The sequence below is a fragment of the Uloborus diversus genome, chromosome 2 (assembly GCF_026930045.1).
Source record: "Uloborus diversus isolate 005 chromosome 2, Udiv.v.3.1, whole genome shotgun sequence".
Classification (NCBI taxonomy): Eukaryota; Metazoa; Arthropoda; class Arachnida; order Araneae; family Uloboridae; genus Uloborus; species Uloborus diversus.
The window spans coordinates 84,011,695-84,036,162 of NC_072732.1; the positions used below are offsets into that span (position 1 = coordinate 84,011,695).

Sequence of the window (24,468 nt, forward strand, 5' to 3'; positions counted from 1 at the left end):
GTCTGCTACAGTTCTTTGTGTTTGCCAAGATTCCTGTCCCCCGATAAAATGTCAAGCCATGGAATCCGGTAAATTACGGTGTCGTGGCATTTTCCAATCAAAAAAATAATGAACGGTTGAATTTTACCGCTCAGACAGTGAAAAAATGAGCTTCTGTTAAATCACGATTTCTGCACTTAGTATCCTTTTTCTGCTTTTTAACGACAGAAACGTTGATTTGCTTCCGAAATTTACGTTTTATTCTCATGTTTCCTGAAAACATGGAGACTTTATTGAAAATTAACTTTCGGAATAACATTTTTCTCAATTTCGTTAAAACCCTGTGCTCCCCTAATTTTTTTGAGCAATATATATCAGGGTTTCTCAACCTGGGAGAGAAGGTTTCCCCATGGGAGTTTGGCATAGAAGAATTTCAAGTAAGGTCTTGAGTATATAAAAAAATATTCAAAAAAAAAGCAAACTAACTACAATTTATTTAGTTTTGTGGTTCCACATAATATTAAACGACATGTTAGCAAATCATTAGTGTTGTAAAGTGACTAGTGTTGCAGGCTAACCTCACCTAAATCACCTCAAAAAAAAAAAAAAAAAGAGAAAGAAAGAAAGAGAGAAAATAGTATTTATTTCTTTATTCCTTGGATATCATATGTTTTAAAATTAGTATATTCTAATAGTAATGTGTTCAAAATAGAGTTTGGTGTAGGTAAAGAAGTTGGTGGTGTTAAATTTTGTGTGAATTTATCTTGATTTTTGTTTAATAACTAGCTAAAGTTGCTACTTGTATTTTGTTTAACAACAGGGGTGATTGTGTTCCGGTATTTTACCGGATTTCCGGTATTTTCATCTTGAATTCCGGTATCTTCATCTTCGAAAATACTGGAACTTCTATATTTTCAGAAAAACCCACTTTTGTAAAATTTAAGGCGATGTTTAATGAAACACCAAAAGTCCAAATTGAACACGTTTCGTTTGGTATAAAGCGTAAGCTACGGTCATGTTTTGTAAACTCTATGGTAATTTTCGAAGAACAGCTGGGGTGGGGGATGGAATAAAGGCTAGATAAGAAGAATCTTTGAAAAATTTTAAGAAATGAGAAAAATTAAAAGAATTTAACTTCCACCATGCACATGGACGTATTAAGTCCAATTAAAACTTCGAGTTTTAGCCCCAACAAATATGTATATAAATTATTTATATACATAATATAATGTGTACATACACGTAAGATGTATATACATATATATGCCCATCAAAACACTTTTTCTTCTTGGAAAAAAAAGTTCAGGTATTTTTTCATGGAGTCACAATCACCCCTGTAACAAACAGCTCAGATTGTACTAAGGGCGGATCCAAAAAATTTTCAGGGGAGGGATGATTGATTTTTATTGCTTGCCCCTTACTATGTATCCAGTTTTGCAAATAAGGAGGTACTAATTAAAATTACACATGTCTATCCTAATGTGTCTATGCTTTTTTGGCAGACTGGACATGTTATTTTCTGATTAGAACAAGCCTATGGACATGTTCTTGTTTTATTCAGGACTCTTAAGTTTGAAAACAGAATTTAAATGGAACTGAAACAAACAATAGTGTTGTAAGAACAAGAATCATCCTGTAATATCTAAATCAGCTGCTAACTCATTTTTTTTTTTTTTGTAGAAACTGGACATGAGGGGTTCTGATTGGTACCCCCCTCAAATGTTATCCTTGAGTGTTCTTCAAGGGAGGGGCGTTCCCCCCCCCCCCCGATTGCACCCCTCTTTTATATTTTTTAACTTAAGATGCACCCTCCCTTATATTTTATTACTTTCAATTACAAAGGAGGGGCAGTATATAACTATCTTTGCTCTGCTAGAGATCATGTAAAAACTTAGGGACTGCTGATTGGCTACCATGTTAGGACATCATCCATCTCCTTCATAGCTTGTTTTGCATGATGTAGTTTTTGTTTTGTTTCAAAACAAGATCTTTAGACCTTATTCGAGAGAGAGGGGGGAGATTAAAAATATTCAAACATGAATTCAGAACTTCTGAGGGACGAAATTTGTTCACATGCATTGGATGGAGGTGAAAAACATGGTCGACGCATTCCCGTCGTCTGCCAATTAGGAGTCCCAATACCAGGACTGGCTGATTAAAGGTTGCTTATATGCGGAGAGACGAACCTAACCCTTCAAAATCAGTCAAATATCCTTAAAATTTGAGTGATGCTAAGTTAACTGACATAACTGTACCACTACACTAGCATTTAAAATAGTTTAATGAAATTGTTTTTAAAAATTTAACATTGTAATTGAAATGTGATAATCAAGACCTGTGATGTACAGGATATACGTCAAACTGATTCAACACAATACTGTTTTAAAATTTTTTCATGATTTCTTTTTCTCCTAATTATTAGGTTTTAGATCTGAAGCACATACTAATTCCTCTTGGAAGACGGACAGAAATTCAGTGGTTTTTCTGATCAGAACATGAATTTTTAACAATTAGATGAGCAGTCTGCTGGCAGACTGACAATTATTTGATTGCAGATTGTTTTGCTGCATTTTTAAAACATTTTTTACTCATCAGAGCTTTGTAAAGTACTGTGATTTCATGACGATTGTTTTCTAATGATTTGCAATGTAAATTTCAATGTTCATTTTAAAACTCTATATGTTACATTATGAAGAGTTAAAACCAATATTTAAGCTAATTTAATAGTTTTTTTAATTTTTTTTTAAATATTCATTTACGCATTTTGAACAAATTATACTGAATCTTATCAAAGGATTCTTTTGTTCATAAATGATAATGCTTGTAAAACTGATTTCACTAGAGACAGGATTTGCTGTATTCCTCCCCCCCCCCCACCATTTAAAAGGTAGAGGTAGTGTTAAATGTTAATAAAAAGTTTGTGCCAAATTTTAAAATGTTGACATTTGATTATGTAGAGTGGCCCCATAGTGACCTGTTATTTTTAAGTTTATTACATTAAAATTTCTATTTTTCATAACTGTTTTAAATTATTATCCAAGAAAATTCCCAAAGAAAAACAGCACAAAGTATCCCATTACCATATATATGTTGAGTGTTAAATGTTTCAACAGCAGAAAAATGCATTTATGAAGCATATTTAAATATAATTTTTGAAGTTTATACTTGTATCACAGTGAAATATAAGTGATTTTAGAATGTTGATATGTGTCATTTAAAAACTTTTTTAGTCCTGCATTCCTTCAAAGCTTTAATTTCTGCATTTTTACTGAGCAGTCATTTTGGAACAATGTGATATCTGTATTTTTGTGCTATTTCAGATTTTGGTAGTATAATTTTAGAAGAGTTTATACTTTACTAATAATAAAGCTGAAAGTCTCTCTCTGTCTCGGTGTTCCGAGGATGTCTGGATCTCTGTGGACGCGCATAGTGCCTAGACCGTTCGGCCGATTTTCATGAAATTTGGCACAAAGTTAGTTTGTAGCATGGGGATGTGCACCTCAAAGCGATTTTTCGAAAATTCGATGTGGTTCTTTTTCTATTCCAATTTTAAGAACAAGATTATAAGATGGACGAGTAAATTACGAAATTATCATAACATGGAACCGTAACATGGGTACAAGCCAATTTTCGAGAAAATTCACCATACATTATTTGTAAATATACAGGCGAACCAAAAGACCTTTTAATTTTTCAGTTACGGGCAAAGCCGTGCGGGTACCACTAGTATTTAATAAATAAGAAAACCCAAGAAAGAATTAAGTTTTTATCAAGCTTTTATTAAAATACAATAAACTTGGTCAACAAGTATTTTATACCAACATTTCAAACAAAAGCAATGTTTTTAATAAATATACATAAATATCTTATAATTATTTCACATATTATGTACAATATATAAGTAGACAATGCTAGCCTTGGCTTCTAGAACTGAGCATCCATGTTTTGGAGAGGCAAAAGTACGTATGTATTACAAGGCCAACTATTCTCCAGTTTGAATGCAGTGTAAGTGAGATTTATCACAGTTCTGCCAATGTTCAACTTATGCTTTCTCCTATTACAAAATTAATGTAACTTACGATGTCTTTTACTTTTTAAATTAAGATTTAGTTTTTGTCTCCTTTATTAATGTATTTACTTACGGAATTCCCCTTTATAACTTTTAAAAAATGAAACCGCTTTAGACAACAGTTTTTAAAATATATTTCTGATCTATTCTCATTTTTTAATTTGAGTAAAATTTACAATCCTAGATTTTTGTTCTAATATTAATTAAATTCGTTTACATTCTATAAATATAGTTAACTATCCATTAAAAGTATGATAGTATTGTTGTACTAAAGTACTTTTCATAATATTTTTATTACTGTTTGCAATTTACCAACAATATTTTTTAAATGTCCTAATTTTAGTCATAACATATGCTATACCTAATTTTGGCTACACTTCCTATGCTCAAATTTATTTTTCAAGCGTCTCTCTTTTAAAAAATAACATTTTGATTCATATATTTTTTTAGTCTTAAGATATGTAGAAAATTTAGTTAGATGCCTCGTCATTTTTTTTAAGTAATGGCATCATGCAATGTAAGTATTTTTGTAATTATTTTTGAACATATTTACATTCCACCTTGATTTAGAGGTTTTATTCTGAAATATACAAAATATATTTGCATTTGGTTATTTAACTGTTTTACAAATTTATTTTGTATAGAAGAATTGTTCAAATATGTTGGTTCCAAGTAGCCATTGATGGAGTTTGTTCCTCAAATTTTGAAATGTATTGAAATTTTTTTTATATTAAAATTTATTTAATCCAGTACTTTCTAATGTATTTCATTCGTTACTTTCTGGCATTACAGCAATCCCTTTTCTCTGTTTGAAACACATATCTTTTGCATGCGAACAATATTGGCTATTAAATTACTGTACAAGTATTATATAATGTAAACACATACAAACAAATAGACTAGATGATGAAATGTAGCATGCACCTTTTAAAGCCATAGCCACAAGGCAAGTGAACAGACTTGAGCAAATTCCACTGATGAGAAATGTGTATGTAACGAGAAAAACAAATATTTTTTTTTTAGCAGTAGAACAACTTGATCATAAAGTAGCAATACTGCAAGTAGAAATTTTGAAATTCTATAGTGTGTAAAAACGAAGTTTCTCTTCTCCTTAGCATATAATCTTCAGTCACAGCATAGAGCAAGTGATGTTTACATAAAAAGGTGATAATCATATTAATTTTTAAGAACTTGCTCAGGCCTGTCATGAAAAATGTAATGTGGCAGTGTAGGCATGTTTCAAGTAACTGCAATGGCGTTTAGATGAAACGTCCTAATGCAGTGTAAAAATCTTGCAGACAGCCCATTAGATGAGTCACAGAAGGTCTATCATCGGGCACTGCTTCCCAGCAAAATGCCATCACAGTATATCTATAGAAAAAAAAAAGAATTTATATTGTTGAAAAAAGTATTTTCCATATTTTTTTTCTTCCTATAATTGTAAAAAGAAGCAATTTTTTTTTTTTTTTTTAGGATTTAGTTGTTTTAAAATTGCTTGCTGGTATTATTTTTTCCCAAATGCAAAAATGCTAAAACTACAAAATGTTGTTTTATTCATTATTTTTTATTGCTCTAAACATTAGGAGTAATACACAGCCATTTTAGGATGTGCTTCCGTCTTTAAATAGGTATGTGAATAAGAACAAATTTATGTTGAACTTCTGAAAAATTTTCAGCTTTAAATCTTTGTTACCAAATATGCAATTAAACTGATTTGAAACTTAAGCAATTTTTAATGGCAGTTTAGCTAAAAATGGAATGCTGACTCAACTTTGTCAAACTTATAAATAAATAATACTAATTCAATAGAAGTAAAAGATGAAAAAAGAATTAAAAAGTCAGAAGTTAAATACTCACAGTTCTTCGGGACAGTTGGTTGGAGGATTTAGCCTGTATCCATCTCTCAAATATAAATGCATTTCAAATGGGTCGATTTCAATGTAGGGCTGTTGGCCAAGTGTCATCAATTCCCACATTGTGACACCAAATGCCCACTAAAAAAAGAATATTTATTATAACTACAAGTGTCATAACAACAAGCTTCATTATTAACAACAAGTCATAAATCAAATTCAAGGACATTCAGGCAAGTAGTTAAATACGTTAGCAATCAGAATTATTTATCAAATAAATTCATATGTTGCAAAATATAAGATTGTATTCTAATTGTCAAAAAGGATGTTTGAATTTATATTTGTTGATGCAAAGGATTAAGTTCAATTAAGGGACAAAACTTTAAAGTCAAAGCAAAAAAAAAGGTAAGAATTTGAAAGTTATTACTGAAAGATTGCAATCCAAGAGTGAATTGTTTGCAAGAAACTTCCATTTCACAAAAAAAAAAAAAAAAAGTGGGCATCAGAGCACATCAACGCTATTTACACACAGAAAGTAAACTGCTTCAAACAAGAATTATTTTTTAATGTAATTATTGTTTTAAAGTCACATGTTAGCATTCTATTTTACCCATCCATATAACATAAATGAAGGATTAAGATTTGTTTTTCCTAATTACGGATATTTATCGTTAGCAGAGCTGCCAACTGCTACGAAAAAAATCGTGTTTCTACGAACTACCACTTTGAGTCACGAGTCTTTTCATCCATAAACTCACTTATTTTGCATTGAAAAATGAGTTCCTTGTAACTTCAAAACACTTGAATGCATTAATCTGCAGTTTTGTGCAATTTTAAGTTGTTATTTCTTATTTTTACTAATTTAGATTTTCAAAAAAGTAGCAGCTCTGTCATTAGTTACGTCTTCTGGAACAATATCAGGAAAATTAAACACTAGCAAGCCACATTTCCTAAGCATGATATATGTAGCTAGATGTAAGAATTGTTTGATGCTGCTATATTTCATACTTAATTTTAAAAAATATTTTTTTCACATTTCGACTCAGAATTCTTTTTACATATTTTCATTTTTGCTTGTTAAAATTCAAAATATAATTGCTGTCTAATAGCAGGGCAATAATAATAATTACTGTTACTTGGAACATGTTTTCACATCCCCCTTCCTATAAATATTTGCCATCATAAGTGCTCATTTAGAATATTGGAGTACTTCAATTTTTTTTGTCCTATTGAATTGCATATTTAAAAAAAAAAAAAAAAGTGTGTACAAAATACATTTGTATGCAAAGGAAAAAAGAGTTGCTTTTTTCTTTGTTAAAACATTTTTAATTTAACCAAATGATCTTGAATAAGGAAGCTCAGTGGCTAGTGGTTGCGCTGCAAACCCGAGTTAAAGTTATCGGTTTGGGCACTGTCGACTGAGCCAGTTAAGTTAATTTTATCAGCAGACATGCTAGTCAATTGTCTTGTAATATTTATTCTGAAATAAACGACACTGGAAGAGCACACTCTTACACTGTTGCAACTTTTTATCGACACAGTGTTTCTTTGTAAAATGATTATTGACACAATTTGTGTAAGTGTAGCGATTTACATATTGATCGCATCTAAAATTGCATTCCAGAACTTACCACATCACTTGCCCAGGAAAATTCCTTTTTGAGCAGACTCTCAATGGCCAGCCATTTGATGGGTCTATTCTCGTTGTCACCTAGGCAATGATAATCTGTGGGAAATAAGTCTCTAGCCAGGGCATTATCTGTCAGCTTCACTTGCAGTGCATCATCAACTCTGAGAAAGATATAAAGTTGGGTTTAAATTATGGGAATATATTAATCGGGACAATACAAACACTTTTTTGCATAAAAACTCTTAACTTTATAATCATATTTCTGTAGCTCAGAGCCAGACTTAGACTAACGTAAATCCAAAAATTATGATTTTCCGCTTATCAGTGCATTGTATGTAGAGTAGAATCCTATTCCGCATCGAGTCATGTGAACATAATTCTAAAAAAAAAAAAAAAAAACTTTAATTATTTAGCAATGTTAAAAGAGCTCACATTCCATCCTTTGTATGCACCATACAAACATTTTTTCTCTCTTATGTAAAGTAGTGATTACATGACTTATGTCAGTCTGGCTCTGGGGTACAGATTTATTAACCAATAGAATTCTCATAATATACTATAAAACAGATATGGCAAACTAAATTACCCATTGGCTATCTCCTATTAGGTGGCATCATATTTTAACATGTTGAAAATATAGCAAAAGCATTGAATACATCAAAAATAAGTTTGTAATACAGTGAAATCCCATTGTAATGAAATTCAAAGGACCACAAATTTTGTTCGTTGTAAAGGGAATTTTATTGTAATGAAATTCAAGCAATGTAACAGCAATAAATGTGGGCCTAAAAATTTATTTCATCGAAATGGAAATTTCGTCATATTGTGATATTTGTTGTAAAGGAATTTCATGGTATGTTTAAGTCAGATTCATTTGACAGCAAAAGTGCAGATGACAAGATAAAAATAACTAAAACAACTTTTGGATTATATACCACTAACAAACTTACAGTTGATTTTCCTAAGGGAAAAATATGCACAAAATTAAATGGCAAAATCAGTGTCGGATTCTTCTCTCTTTTACCCTATATAATCATTATCTTTCTGATTTGCGATATATAACATTCAAAACACTGAAGATTTTTAATATGTATAGCCTCATAGCAAAAGAGAGTCAGAAAGGACATGATTCAGTTGTTAAAAGTTATCAAAATGAAAGATGTTTATGGGCTAAATTTTTGCAAGGAAAGCAGGACGAGGGTCATTGTTTTAAGCTATTCAAATCTCAGACTAACCTGGATATTAGGAAAAATTACTACTTTAGTAGGGTTGTGGCCACTTGAAACCGCTTACCAGAAGATGCTGTAATGAACAAGGGGATAAGTAGCTTTTTAAGAGGACCATTGATCTTCATTGGGGACTAATAAACTAAGACCAGTCTAGTTGAGCCCTGAGCCTGTTCGTCACATTTGTATTTGTGTATCGTTTACTGTAAGAATATCTCAGTTGGAAAGATTTTTTTAAAGAAAAAATGTGAGCAAAAATTAGAGAAAATTGAACATGATACTCTTCTGTCCTTCTTATGATGATTAACCATCTTTTTTGAAATATATAAAACTAATAATACTAATGAAGAAAGTACTCACACACAGTTTCTTGTCGCTATATCACGATGAATGATTTTTCTTTTATGCAGATACGCAACTGCTTGAATAATCTGCAAAGCCATTCCAACTCTGTTTTGTGTAGTTAAAGCCTGCAACACAAGTTAATGTTGAATTCATATAACTCTTAAGTTTCATATGTAATAAGTATAAAAAAATTTAAAAATTTAAAACTAGTATAAAAATAATACTTTTTGTAAAAACCTTCCAGTTTCCAGCATTCAAATAAATAAACGCTTAGTTGATGTCAAAAAACTTGTGTGTTCAATGAGGTGTTTAGTTGATTAAAAAAAGTTTATTTATATTTTAAAAATGCAACCACTTTCAATTCAGCATTTTGCATATATGTATGCATAAAAATATAATGCATTTAAAATCATCCAAGTGCTACACACATTAGATTGAAGGGGGAAAAAAGCAGTATAAGGAAGTTAACACTGAGTAAGTTGTTACCTATTTTCTTATTTTAACTACAGGGTTCGTACGGGTCATGGAAATCCTGGAAAGTCATGGAAAAAAATTTAGCGAATTTCAGACCTGGAAAAGTCATGGAAAATTGAAATTTTCGTTCAAAGTCATGGAAAATTATTTAAAGTCATGAAAAAATGTCCTGGGCAAAGAAAAAGTAACAGTTGCTAAAAGAGCATCAGAAATATTGAGTGATTTAACAGTCTTACCTATTAAAACTGGAGAATTGAATGATCCCAAAAACAATTCTGAATTTTGAAATCTCATTAAAGCCACTTCTGTAGCAGCTGCTCGTCTTTTTTTGCAATGTGATTTTACTGCTTGGGCATCACTCATTCTGCATTTACCATTATTTTCAAGACTTTTTATATTCTGTAGTAGCAAACTTGCACATTCTTGATTTTGCCACGCCCACTTAAAAAATGCAATTCAATTGCATCCGAGTTTGTTTCCGTCACTCGTAAAAACTTTATTACTAAATTTATCAGAATTTATCTCAATTTGTTGAAAGTTTTAGAAAATGAATATCTTTAGTCAGGTGATAAAACACAAAAATAGGGGAATTCTAATACTCTAAAACAGTACTGCCCAACATACGGCCTGCAGAACTAATCCATGCGACCCATTGCTACGTTCAATGTCAGGAATCAAACCCTATGTTCAGGAATTTCTGAACCTACTAATTTATATGCATTTGAAAATGTGCAAATAAGTAAACAAGTACTTTGAATCAGAAGATTTATTCGCTACTGAATGTTTTTTTTTTCTTTTTTTTTAAAATAGAAATATCTGGTTTAGAAATATGAATTTACTAAAGAATGGCTTTTCTTTAATGAACCAAAATACTATTAAGTTATGTGTATGCTTAAATGCACTGCTGCTGCTACCTTTGAAGCAAATTTATTGAAACTTAGTAATGACTCATTCAACCTTTGTCCCATTCATTATCATTTTACCTGTTTATAAAGATTATTAGACATTTAAGCACCGTTACATTTCATTCACTGTAGTTTTACTAACTTTGCTAACAGTTATATGATGAAGACAAATAATAATAGTTTAGTTTTTAGGTGTACACTGATATTTTCTCAATCAAAAGCAAGTGCTTCAATGAGGTAGAAGCATTCACGTAGAAGTTTCGCTAATGCTCATTCCCAAAAAAACTCCAGTTTGAAATTAAATAGTACTATTCTGTTCATGTAACAAGGTCATGAAATTTTATATGAAGTCATGAAAAAGTCTTGGAAAAGTCATGGAATTTTTTCATCCGAATAGAGTATGAACCCTGTAACTAGTTCACGCGGGCGTCGTAACCGGGGGGTGGGGGTGAGGGGTCCGAATGGTCGGGACCCCCTCAATAATATTGAGAATCAGACTCTTTCAATTAATTGGGAAGATAAAAATGTTTTAATGAGAAAATTATTAGTTTGGTTTCAAGAGAAAAAGAAGTTATTATGAAATTACATAAAACATCATTTGTTATGTAACTTAAAAAAGTAACTGGGGAGGGGGAGGCACGAAGCGCTACTACTGTGTGATTCATATAATACGACTTGACCGCCGAGTGTGCGTGCTTGCTCAATAGATAATAGTAGGAATCATTGAGAAGAGATAAGATGGAGGGAGTGAAGACTTAAATTCCTAAAGTAAACCCAAGTCACGTAATAGATTTTGAAGCAAAGCATTGGAAGATATCAGGTTTCTTACGCAAAACGTGTCAACCATTCGCCGTTGTTGAGTCATGTGACTTGTAGTCTTTCGTTCAGCTTTTGCTAAACTAATGATTGGACTTGTTCCCTTCATTAACTAATTCTTGCTCTAAGGTATGAATAGGTATCATCGGCAGCCGCAACCGCTACTCCCTTGAATGGACAGAATCGTTTTTGCATAACACCAGGGTTGCCAACTGCTCCGCATTTTGCGGAGTTGCTCCGCAAAAATGGCGAAACTCCGCGTCTCCGCAAAAAAATTCTTTTGCTCCGCATTTCCCAACTGAAAGTTTTCAAGTTTGAATTTTGCTATTTTATCATAACAAGCATGTAAATATGGGAAATTAAAGATGCTTGTACTAAAAGATTGAAATGGTGTTTAAAGCTGTTTTATTGATTTAAAGTAATTATTTTTATATTTGCGCTTAACATTATTTATTAAAGCTATAAAACAATTTTAGATAGATGGTGTTAGTTTCTTTTATTAATTTTTATACAAAATACCAAACTACTCCGCAAAATTTTAAATTGCTCCTTAAAATCACCACAGATGCTCCTCAAATTGTTTCTTCAAGGTTGGCAACCCTGTAAATACGGCCGAAAAACTATTGATGCATGTCACTAGCCAAATTATTAGAAAAAAAAACAACACCTCTCAGAACAGCACAATGCCTTCCCCCCCATAAACTGAAGTAGTACTCACTCGGCAATGTCCCTCAGCAGCAAGCATGCATCTGTGAAGGAACTTCTTGAGATTCCCCTGGTTCATGTAAGGATAAATCAACATGGGGTGGTGGGGGTCATCCGTGCAGAGGCCGACCAGGGGAAGGATGCACTTGTGGTTCATCCCCAGCATCATCATTCCTTCTGCAGTCAGGAGGGACACTTGAATCGGCGATGCCTGGTCTGGATCAAAGACACTAGATTTAGCTACTTTTAGAGGGACACAGAAAAAACATACAGACAGAAAAAGCGGGTAAATGTTTTGAAAACGAACTGAAATATCCTGAGGGATTTTTTTTCTACCCTGTAAAATGCAATTGAGATTTTATGTTGTTTTAACCTTGTAACAGAAAATGCGTTTTTGGGGGACGGGGGGAGTTTTTCAAGAATATCTTTGAGATGTAAAAATTAGCCGCTGTTTAAATCTTCATGGAATTTTACCATTTTTATTCATTCTCAGCCTACAGTGCGATCTTGTGTTAAGCTTTTAGCGAGTTTTTTTTTTTTTTTTTTTGAAAAATAAAGTAAAAGAAAGTTTTAAATGAAAATAAAATGCTCATTTTTAAACGTATTACTTAATCGAAAGCTAAATTAATTACTCAATTTTAGCTGCAATCTGCTAAAAGTGAAGTTTATAAGCAAAATAATTGTAACTCTTCGTCATAACGTTTACTTTATACAATATTTTTAAAAAATAGAAAGCTTAAATTCATCAATGGTTGATTTGTAAGAGCATTTTTCCTATTCCATTCAGCACATAATTCCATTTCCTTAAGTCATACGATTTAAAGCAAGACCATTTCAATTTTTCCTTTTTTCTAGAAAAAACGACAAGGCCTGAAGATTATTTTGTTATAATTAATGCAATATAGTGAGATTCTATAGTAAGTTTCAACAACAGATAATAGCTGAACCACCGATTGAAGTCTTCTTATGATTGAAGAAGCCGCCGATGGGTTATTTCCGGAGTTTGACGGAGGTTCGAATCGGATAGTGAATAAACAAATCATTGCCTCTAAACGGATACAAGATGTGGTTCAATTATTCCCATTGGCCGCATGCATGTTGATCCCCGAGTTGAGTTATCCCGCGATCATAATCGCATAACATTTCTCTAAAACTCGCTAAAGAGAGATTTAAATGTAACTGTAAAAAGATAGAGTTCTTAAAATATTCGCGAAAGAACTTACCTTTGACTGTTTTAACTGTGGTGTGGAGGCCATACATTGCAATGATGTTATCATCCGTTACGATCGCGTGATAAATTTGACCGAATGTGCCTGAAAAAGAAAATAATACAACGGTTAGCTGTTAGGATTAGGAATATTAAAAAAAAATATGTTCCATTTGTTTTTCTTAAATTTTCAAATAATCGTTCTCTTTTCAGTATTGCAGTTCGCATAAGTAATGCAGAGCTGCTCATTCTTCCAAGAACAATGGCATCCCCCCTCCCCAAATACGGAAAAGCGACAGCCCACCAAAAAAAGAGAAAAGATATCTCTAAAACACTTCCCTAAACATTTCAATGGCACAGTCTGGGCCATTACCGCTCTACCTGGTTGGGCCCGGTGCAGTGGCGCACACAGGAATTTTGCAAGGGGAGGGTCCAAGATCAAAAGCCTCATTTTCATATTATACCCCAATACGTCGTCAAACATATTGACTTGATTTTGTCGATTCGCGAGAACGGAAAACAGTAAAAAATAAACTATTAAATAAATAATTAGCATTTTGTAATGAAATATACTCAAATTACCAGAAAGCAAAATAATTTTACGCTTTTACTTTTCTTATAGTTAAGAAATGGATTCAGCAAAACAAATTCGTCGTTGTAGAAGCACCATATGGTTACATAGAAGTTCGTAGAATCTCATTTTAATCTATAAATACAAAACTAAAAACATCGTTATTATAGTGCGTTCATTTATAATCACCATTCTGCTTCTTTTAGGTCATTTGTTATAGGAAAAGAGCACAATATTTTTGAAAATCTTTTAGCATAACGATTTTATTTTTTCATTTATTAGAACTAAAAGTATTGTTATCTTTGTTTGGAAATATTTTACGTACAAAATACATAGAAACGTAATCAATCGGGGAAAAAATAAAACCTATGGGAGGGGTCCGGACCCCCTGGACCCCTCCCTTGTGTGCGCCACTGGCCCGGTGTCCTTATTATGGTAATAGAACACTTAAGAACCAAAGTTCTGTGGTATAGATTACTAAAAAATTAAATTGTTGAGGGTTATTAGTTTATGAAAGTTATAGTTTATGAAAGTCACGGAAAATATTAATCATAAAAACATTATCAAATGATCTACCTCTATCAATAATAGATGCATGATAAATATTGTATTCTTTCAAAGAAGTGCTATCCGACCACATTAGCGGTAGAAAATTGGCAAGTAGCCAGCTAAGACTATTCTACCGGAATGAGTCAAGTAAGGGGGGAAAATAGTAAGGGAATTTTGATGAGCGTATTTCGTTCGTTTCGATTTGTCTCTGCTTCGAATTCGGCAACTGGCATCCAAGCAAACTAATAAATGCGCCCGTTTCCGCCTATAAAACGGAAGTTCTCCTTTCCATCTCAACAGTATTTAAGATAAATTTTCAGTTTTTAATTTTATGAAACTGTAATCCTTGAAAATGGTTACACATTTGCAAAGAATTTAACTGTCAATTATTACATCGATGGATGGATTATTCAGACAATCATTCGAAGTTGCTCACTATCACGCGGCTTTAGTAAAAAGGAATATAAGAAGTTCTTGGAATGAGCAACAAACCGATATTATCATTCTAACAGACGAAAGGATAAACGGTGCAAAAATAGAACGACAACAAACCTTCTTGAAGTTTTTCTTGCATCAAAATTTTGTGCCGATCTATGCGTATCTCAGAAATCTGTTCTGCAATATCCATTCTTTTTGTCTCGTTCACTTGCACCGAAGTAGTTGTCGTTGTAATCGGTGTCAAACGTTTAAAGCTGGAATAACCTGGAAAAGAAAATTTTTCATAAACAACTATCCCGAGTTCACTCGTATTATTTTGAGAAATCTGTAACAGAGGGGAGTAAGTCAAGTCATTAGGGAAGAAAATAAATAAAACTTGATATGCCAGGAAAATAAAGTTCAAGCTGTTATTTGATAAAATTCCGCGTCATATTCTCTTAGAAACTCGTTGCATTCACATAAGGCGAAGCAACTTTTCTTCTCGAAAGAAGAGCACATATAAAAATTAATTTCATGTCTCACACCACTGGACTAAGCCGAATTTATTTTAGCTGCAACTGCTCCGTAACGCTATTAAAACTTATAGGGCACTACGTCATAGCATAAAGGTCCAAAAATTTTACTGCGTTAGCACATCTCAACAGGTAAGAACGAAGCTCTGGCTTTGTCAGGAAATAGGTAGCAAAAGGTGCATCAAAAACTGAGTCATTCCATGCCAAGTGACCTCGTCGTCTCCGCCCGGTCATCTCCGATTTGAACGAAATTTTATAGAGGTGCAGACATGTCTTTGAAACTAACTTATGCAAATGTGCAGCTTCCAAGACCCAAATCCTGAGGATCTAGGATCAATAAAAAAAGTTTTGGAAGGAGGGGGGGGGGAGCAGCAAGAGGGTTTGGGGTCGGGACTGTCTAGGTTTTAGTGTACACTTTATGTACCAACATCGTGCAAAAATTCAGCTTTCTCTTAATTGGCTGCGAAAAGAAAAGCGAATAATCATAGTATTGCTCTTGATGGTCTAAGTGTTTCGGAGAGTGTGTGTGGGGGGGGGGGAACCACGAGGGGTAGGGGTCGGGACTTTAATATTTTTTTTTAGTGTTTTCTTTATTTACTAACGTCCTGCCAAAATTCAGCTTTCCCCTAATTAGTTGCGACACAAAAAGCGTATAATCATAGTACTGCTATTGCAATGTTTCGGAGGGGGTGGGGGGAAAGCGAGAGGGGTGGGGGTCGGGACTTTGTAGCTTTTTAGTGTATACTTTATATACTAACATCCTGCCAAAAATCAGCTTTCCCCTAATTAGTTGCGACACGAAATAGTATAATCACAGTACTGCTCTTGCAATGTTTCGGAGGGGGATGGGGGAGAAAGCAAGAGGGGTGGGGGTCGGGACTTTGTGGCTTTTTAGTGTATACTTTATTTGCTAACATCCTGCAAAAATTCAGCTTTCCCTAAATTAGTTGCGACAAAGCCTATTTTTTTACCTTTATTGACTGGTCTATAAATCAGTTTCAAAGAAATGATACATTTTTCGGAAACATCAATGACCAAATAAATTAGTAGCCCAATTCTAACAGATGGCTGATAAATTTTGCACCAAAATTAAAATCCAGTGAGCGTCATTATACTCTATTGTACCAAAAATTCACTACAATATAATAACTTAACGCCCCCCCCCCCCTTCTCCCCCATTAGACCAAACAACCACAGCTGATCTTTAAAATGCATCATGCAAAAAGATATATCTACTGTCGTGACTTCCACAAAAGAAATCTCTTAAATGCATATGCGATATTTTGAAAAGAAGAACCAGACGGTCAATACAAACGACACGCCATCTAGGAAACAGAGCGAATAAAAATACACTAAATAATAATAATAAAAATAATAAAGTAAGGAAACCAACAAGAAAAATTCAATGGCGATTAGAATTCAAGTCACGTAAGTCGAATCCTTCTGCTTTATAGTTAGGAACTAAAAAAAATCATATACTGAGTAACGGAGAGAGGGGAAGAGATCTACAAAGAAAATTCCAATAAATAAGTGCTCCGTGTGTAGGCATATCAACCGGAGATAAAATGAGATCAACTGGGTGCGAAATGGAATAACAAAGTTACATTAAAATGTTTTGAGCACAATAACTCAATGACGAATGCTCAGTACTTTTTGAATGTTGCATCGTTCTTTTTAGTTTCCTTTTTAGATAGGTAAGAGTCTATATGAGTCAATAAATACAATACACGGAGTTTATCGCACGTATTTTGGAGTGTTTCTAACACACCCAGAGGTCTGTCAAAAAAACAAGGGGGGGGGGGCAATATTAATTCGGCCCAAAAAAAAAAAAAAAAAAAAAAGGAGCAAAAAAAAGTGATCTTAAGTTTAAATATTACCTAATTTTACTTCCTTACTTGGAATGAAAGGTAAATAATTTTGTGGACACTTAAAAACATTTTTCTAGACATTTTGTATGTAATTCTATTTTAAGCAAGATAAAACATAAAAACTTCAATGTTTAGGGGAAAAAAAAGAAAATAATTAAATTTAAAGTGCACTTAAACTGTCAGAACTCAATCGCATCAGATTAATTTGAGGAGATACTAACCTAAATTAAGTTAATCGCAAACATCTGAAAGCGTGTCTAAATGTCTTTTTTTTTTTTTTTTTTTTTTTTGAATGATAACTGTATGGTTTAGAAAGAGCAACAAGATCGAACTAAACTGATGATAATTAATTTTTAAAAATATATAGATATCTATACATATAATAAAATAAGATGTTTGTGTGTGTGTGTGTGTGTGTGGCGCGCTTCCCGGGAAAACGGCAAGGCCTAAAAAGATGAAATTAGGTATACAGGAGCTGTTTTTGCCGAAGATGTGCACCTCGGGCTTCGATTTTTGATGTTTTAATTAGAAAAAAAGTTATTTAATGTTTTATGTGTTTTTTTGCACTTTTTACCTCACAGACCCCGAACCAATCGACCACACAAATATTTTTTGTACTGAGGCGTAGGAAGTTTAATTTTAAATATGATGAATGAAAAAAAATTTGAAGACAGAGCAATTTTTGTATTTTTTACGAATTTTTGAAAAAACCTTTAATTTGCAGTTTTTCCCGGGTTTTATTTTTTTCTAAATTCATCCTGCGAGAAGTATCAAAGCCTCATTTCTAAAATTTAAGTTGGTAATAGTAAAAACATTTCGCCCTCTTCAGAAGAAAAAAGTTCTTAAGAATAAGCAATAGTTTTTTTTTTACAATTTTTTTTAAGCTGAACACATCTGATTTCGATTCGATATTTACGACGGAATCTTAATCGCAAACAATGTTAATCATTTTTTTTTTTTTTACTATATAGCTTACTTCTACATTTTATGACGTGATGACCACATGTTTTTCCGGCAGTGCTTGCTCTTTTTCTTTCCTTTTTTTTTATTTAGGGATTGCATTTATTTCTTTTTTCCATCCCCCCCTCCCAAGCTGGACGTTTTGCTGTATCTATAAAACGAAACATTTCATAGTTGTGAACATTTAATTCAATAAAAACAGCGAGATTTTTCTTTTCTTTATCAAACGTTACTTTTTGCACACTACGGGGAATTTTGGAGATAACTTTTTTTGCTCAACTTAAATAAAAAAAAGCGGTTTTTTGAGTGATCTTTGTTTTTATTATGAAATGGACGGGGAGGTTAAAATAAATAGAGGTGGATGGTAAAGGTAGATAGCCGCCGAAGGTGGCAATCTTGGTATAAAAATGTGAATGCATAAAAAAAGATAGAGATGGATTGATTAATACTGCTGCCAAATTTATTTAAACAGCCGCCGAAGGCGGCAAATACTAAGTAAAAAGGTAAAGTTAGTCAAGCAGCCGCCGTAGGTGGCTGCTTGCATAAAAGGCGAATGGCGTAAGAAGGCGAACCAGCTGGTTGCCGCAGGCGGCTAGTAAATAAATAAATAATAATAAAAAAAAAAAAATCAGCGATAAAGTTACAACGCAGCTGAAAAATTCAATGAAAGTTTTAATGATAAAATGGTACAGAAATAAATAGATTGTTCGCAGTATCTTTTAAACAACTTGAAGAATAATTTATGGTATAATATATGTTGAAGCGAAAAATGATTTTATTTCATAAAGCAGCTATGTTTTTGAAACCTACTAATTTTGATGCAACTTTTGGTAACCGAATTTTCAATTTTTCAACAGTCCAGTCCTAATTACAGCAGACAGTTGAAGTTTTATTGCAACAGGAAAGACTCTATTGCAAGTTTTAATTTACTGTTACGTTCTATGGAAAAGATAATCGTTCAACCGTCCAGTAAAAAAATGTTAAATAATTAAATCATCTCCCGCAGTTCAATATATTTTGCATTAACTAGAAAAAGGTTAAAAGTAAGTTCATTCAACACGTTAGAACTGGATCAACATCCGGTGGAACGAAAAACAGAGTTGTGACTATCTATAATAAAAATTAATGTCTGCTATGAGACTAGTTTGACGAGTTTGAGTAGAAAAAAAAATTAACGGATAGTTAAGTGATTCAAGAATACGCACTGATTAAACCAAACGAAAAAGAAAAAAAAAAAAAGAATCAATTTTTCATCAAATGATGCAGTGAGAAGCAAAGGGATGTAAGTGGAAATTTTCAAGTTTCGAGTAAAACGCGTTTAAAGATAAGGTGTTCTTGATAGGCTTTCATTGAAAAGTTTTTCTAAATCATGCTGTGCAGCAAGGGCGGATTCAGGGGAGGGTCAAAGGGTCAGCGGACCCCCCTGTGAGAAGAATTTTATTATGATTATTATTAAACTTCAATTTTTCAGATCCGAAAAAATTGAACTTGAAATCAATGTTCACCTTTCCCCCCCCCCCCCCCCCCCCCATGATTCTGTAAACGCATTTCTTCTCAGCACGCCATAATTCAAAGGATTGACTGGTTACGCTTACAGAACTCTTGTTCTTTTGAAATTTCTTTTCATTTCGAAAAAAAACAATCATCTATAATGAGCAACAATGAGCTAATGTTTCTTTAAAGCACTGTTCCCCTTAACAACATGGTGTGTGTGTCTTATGCGTGCTGTTCGCAACTATTTAATAAGTTGTAATCTAATATACTAAGAGCTTAGGTTAACGTGACCACTGACCAGCCTGCCTTCCTTTAAGAGACGTTTTTTTATGAAAATTTGAGGAAACATGATTTATGGCGCAAGTTGCGTCATTAAAAAATTTAGCGGCGGAAGGGGGGGGGGCTACTTTTTAGCATATGAGGGGGTGTGACATCAGCCTTGAAGGGAACTGGCATCCCTGATTAAACAAGGGCTAACACGTTGGCCACTGGAACTTGACCCCCCCCCTCACAAAAATTTCTCGATCCCCCCTGCTGTGCAGCAGCACCTTACCAGGGTCACTAGTACTATCTTTTTCCCTAAGACATAAAAGAGGTTCCCCCTATTTGTATTCGTTATCTCGAAATTTTTATTGCCACTTACACCCCTTTGCTTCTCACTGCCTCAAATGAGACTTTTTTTTTTCTTTTTTTTTTTTTCTATTATTAGACACAAAAAGAAACTCCCTATGCACCACATAGTATCACATAGGGCCCGAAGGTAAGAGGCACAACAGTACAAAATACACAAAATAAAATGAGCACAACATACAAACAATTAACAACGAATAGAGAAGAAACACACACACACACACACACACACATACAAAAAGGTCAAACAACTGAATAAATAAAACGTTTAAAAAGAGAAAAAGTCTCGACACTCTGAACCAGAGCAGAAGGAACAGGAGACCAAGAAACGGACAACTTCCTCAGCCGCCGCATAAGAATTTCTCTCGAAAGCGATTTTTCATAAATACCCCTTAGGACCCCCTCTTTCAAATAACAATAATTTGGTTTTTATTATACTTTTACATGAATTCAAAAATCTTAATGAAACACTGTTCTCCCGGGATTTTTTTTTTTTTTTTTCTGAAAAATGAAGATTTTTATTAATTTTTTTAGAAAAGTTCTACAGAAATTCAGGGAAACTTGAAGCCACAATTTCTGTCTCACTCATAGTCTAATATTTTATTGTATTCGTTGGTAGAGGCCCAGTTCCTGGAACAGGCGACCTGTACCATCCATAGGGCGGCAGTTTTTAGGGGCAGAAAATTTCAATTTTTTCCCGTGGAATGCATTGATGGATCCGGAGGTGGTTAAGTCGAAGCCTGTAACTTGGGCGTCAAGTCGTGCCTTGACGAGAACAAATAAATCTTAAAATTGAAAATTTAAGCCGTTAATTTTGGAAAATATCAGGGCAGACCTCCATTCTAAATCTCTACCTAATGTTACCAAAGTTAAGTTAAAATTTCATTTATACCGTTTCAATTTCAAACATTTTTGAATTAAAGTTGTTAAGATATCCCTTCTTCCTTAAATTGATCAAACAGCTTAAATTTGCGTCTTTTGGACCTCAGTTTCAATAAATCCCCTTTTCCGTTGCTTAACATTGTTCAAGTTAGGTTTAAAATATTTTTAGAACGTAAAATCTCCGAATCTCCCATCCCTTCCCGTAACATCCCGTCACGAAAAATAGTTTAAAACTGAGTTTTCAGTGCCTAAATACTGAAAAAATTAGGGGGAGAGCTCCCGAACCCTTTCGCTTTCCCCTACAGTAACCAAGATCAAACATAGCCTAAAATTGCCCATTTAGGCCTTTAATTTCGAAAAGTTTTCTAAGGAGATAATCTGAGTCCCCTAACGTCATACTGGGCCTTCTCTCCACCCCCCCCCCCCCCCCATCTTGCTTTAAAATCAAATATACTAATTTCACAGATATATATATGAAGTGACGCCAAGTTAACCAATATGGCTCAACGGTACGGTAAATGACGGTACTTTCGGAAAGAAACAAATTGCTTTTGTTTAAGAACCTTTTTTATAATGAATGCTATGGTTTGTAAATGATTTCACAGATCAGATATATTTTTACGAATTTATGCTGGTTAAAGATTGCAACATTAAACCTGCGAAGGGAATTCATTAGTTTTCTATTACTTTTCAACTTTACTTATGAAAAACAAAGTATTTCAGCGAATGTTATGCAATTTGATGGAATATCAACCATTTACATAATACTATTTCGATTTTTTCTTTTACACCACTTCACTCTCGATTTTTTAAACAGTAATTAGTGCGTTGAAGAAAACCAGTGCTGTAAGGAAAAGATTCGAAGTTAAATTTTCATAATTGGAGTGGCAACAAAAACCTTCCTCCATTATGTAGAAATAGGACAAATAACGAAAACAATTAAACTGAATCGGAACAAAATATTTCTATAAGTTTAACTCAATGATTGAAGAAACTTAGGGATTAAAACTTATTCAAAATCTGTAATAAAGTGACAAAAAACAACATGTGTAGGACAACTAAACGAGAAAAAGCCATAAATAATGAATGCTAAACTTGAGAAAGGAAAATAACAAAAACTGCATCATTAACTTGGACAGATTTTACACATTTGTGGGGACCTTCTCAAAAAAAGCAAGATGCGAGGCAAGTAAGTACTATTTCTATTCAAACATAAATTAATATTAACTATTTGCTTGGAACTCCAATGTTGAGCAATGCTCAACTCTACTTTATTTTCCCTTTAATATTTGGTAGATGAGAAAGTGTTAGTAATCATTGATCATATTCTGTACTTTGTGCCTTATAATTCCTTTTCTTTCTTTCTTTTTTTTTTTTTGGTCTTTCATTCTTCAGAAAAAATATCATTACATAATTCATTCAACACGAAGTTTAACTACATTTAACACTGAAGTATTTAATGTAACCTCACAGTAGGTTCTAATTGTCAGTTTCACTTACCAATGCAAAAGTAATCTTTCAAGCAAAACCAACTTTCACTGGTGGAGTAACTTTATTAGCCATTTATCTTTAAGATTAAATAGAATTCAAAAGGTAATTTTAGCACAAAATTAGTAGGATTTAGAATCTACCACAGAAAGAATTATTCTCGTAAAAACTTCCTACCAGCAAATGTAACAGAGGGCCGGCAATTGCAAAAACTGATCAAATCAAAGATGGCACCTGTTTAAAAGGGCGAATAAAAGTTACAGCTTCCAGTGAGATTCAGTATTTCTTCTGGGAAAAGGAAAGAAATCCTTCAAGTGCAGCCCAAAAGCGTCAGTTCCCCCCATTCGACTTCTCCCAATCGACTGCCAACTTTCCGCTTGTCGCATGAAATATTCTTCCAAACATCAGGAAGGTCAAAAAGTTCTCGTGAGTTATTGGTTTGCCCTTGGAGAGAGTCCGGGACTTGTCAATATTATTTATTTTTATTTTCATTTCTGTGTTTACTTTTTTCCTCCCGAAGAGAAAGTTTCCAGCGGGATGTCCCAATCACTTCCAACTATCTTCTACATACTAGTAACGTGAGGTGCATGAGGAATGCGAGTTAGAGGTATAATGCTTGTTCAAGTAGAATTTAAATTAGACATTAATGATAAATTCGTATACGAAATTAAGCAATCATTATAATCGATCTAATAACTTCTATGCGGCTTTTTCTTTTTTTTTCCGAAGACAAAAACATGACAATAATAAGATAATCTGACATGAACAAATTTTCAAGAGGTCTGAGCAACATGTTGTTATTATTATTATTTATTTTAAAGTCACACACTACATTATAGTGAACATTAGAAAAATGGCCCCTTATTCTCCATTGAAATTCCGTACATCATTGCAAAATATTGAACAGTAGATTCTGATCCCCCTACCCCGTGACTTTTATCTCATAGTACAACACCAAAGAGGGTTTTTTTTTTTTTTTTTCACTTCAATCTGCAGTGACCTGGTTTACTACAAGGAACACGAAATCAATTTTTTTCACATACATTTCAATCCTATTTTACAAAAAAAAAAAAAAATCCTTTAACAGATTTCTCGTTAATTGTTCATGCCAAAAAAGAAGAAAAATAAAATGAAGAGAATCCATCACAAAATAGATAGGAAAACCTTTGAAGAACTGCAATTAGAAAAGGTAAAATAATGCCGTTATTTCTTAGTAAACGTCAAAAAGTCATTTTGGCGATGAAAATAAATCATCGTTCTGGGAAATCCTGGCATTAAATTTCGTCTAAAAACGAATAATTCAAGTAGCATCTGCTGCCTCAAATTACAACATATCTTAAATTACAACTCGTTGAAATTCGATCTCTTATACCGAGTGGATGTGGGAATTGGGCATCGATAACCCGAGGCAGAATCCGATTTTCATTTCGTTATGATTGGAGAAAACAACAAGCATTCAATGAAGCATAGGTGTCATTCAAATGTGCCCAGAACAAATTGCTTTGAAATGAGCAAAACTTTAGAAATAATCACGAACAATGTCGTTGGAAGAACAATTAGTGCAATGTAAACGTTGAATGTCGTGCAGAAAACTATTATAAAAACTGTATCAGCACGTTCATTAGATGGAAAAATGTAATTTTAGGTCAACAGTACTTTTAGAAATGACACAAGATAAGATTAGAATTTTAGTTGTTTTTACAGATTTTCAACTTTTATGTCTAGTCGTTCATTACTTTAAACAAAAAAAAAAAAAGGCAATATGGATGTGACAACTTAAAGAAGCTATAAGCGTTATCTTTCTACTTCTCGCTTCAGAAGTGAAATCATTCAGTATCAAAACTTGAGTTTCATGATAGGGGCTTCA

At 33.2% G+C, this 24,468-nt stretch overlaps 2 protein-coding genes across 3 annotated transcripts in view; one reads left to right on the plus strand and one right to left on the minus strand.

Moving 5' to 3' along the window:
• LOC129216387 (sucrase-isomaltase, intestinal-like) overlaps positions 1–3,586 on the plus strand; it is a 131,206-nt gene extending 127,620 nt beyond the window's left edge. The window contains 1 exon segment of the mRNA XM_054850602.1: positions 2,402–3,586. Coding sequence (XP_054706577.1) covers positions 2,402–2,467 — 66 coding nt within the window. The 3' untranslated portion in view covers positions 2,468–3,586.
• Positions 3,587–3,737: 151 nt separating this feature from the next.
• Positions 3,738–24,468, minus strand: part of LOC129235266 (tyrosine-protein kinase RYK-like) — a 106,458-nt gene continuing 85,727 nt past the window's right edge. For both annotated transcript variants that reach the window (XM_054868979.1, XM_054868980.1), the window contains exons 8-14: positions 14,882–15,031; positions 13,226–13,315; positions 12,016–12,218; positions 9,118–9,227; positions 7,533–7,692; positions 5,906–6,042; positions 3,738–5,419 (exon numbers count right to left, since the gene is read on the minus strand). In XM_054868979.1, the coding sequence (XP_054724954.1) occupies positions 5,308–5,419; positions 5,906–6,042; positions 7,533–7,692; positions 9,118–9,227; positions 12,016–12,218; positions 13,226–13,315; positions 14,882–15,031 (962 nt within the window). In that variant the 3' untranslated portion in view covers positions 3,738–5,307. The remainder of the gene's footprint in view (positions 5,420–5,905; positions 6,043–7,532; positions 7,693–9,117; positions 9,228–12,015; positions 12,219–13,225; positions 13,316–14,881; positions 15,032–24,468) is intronic.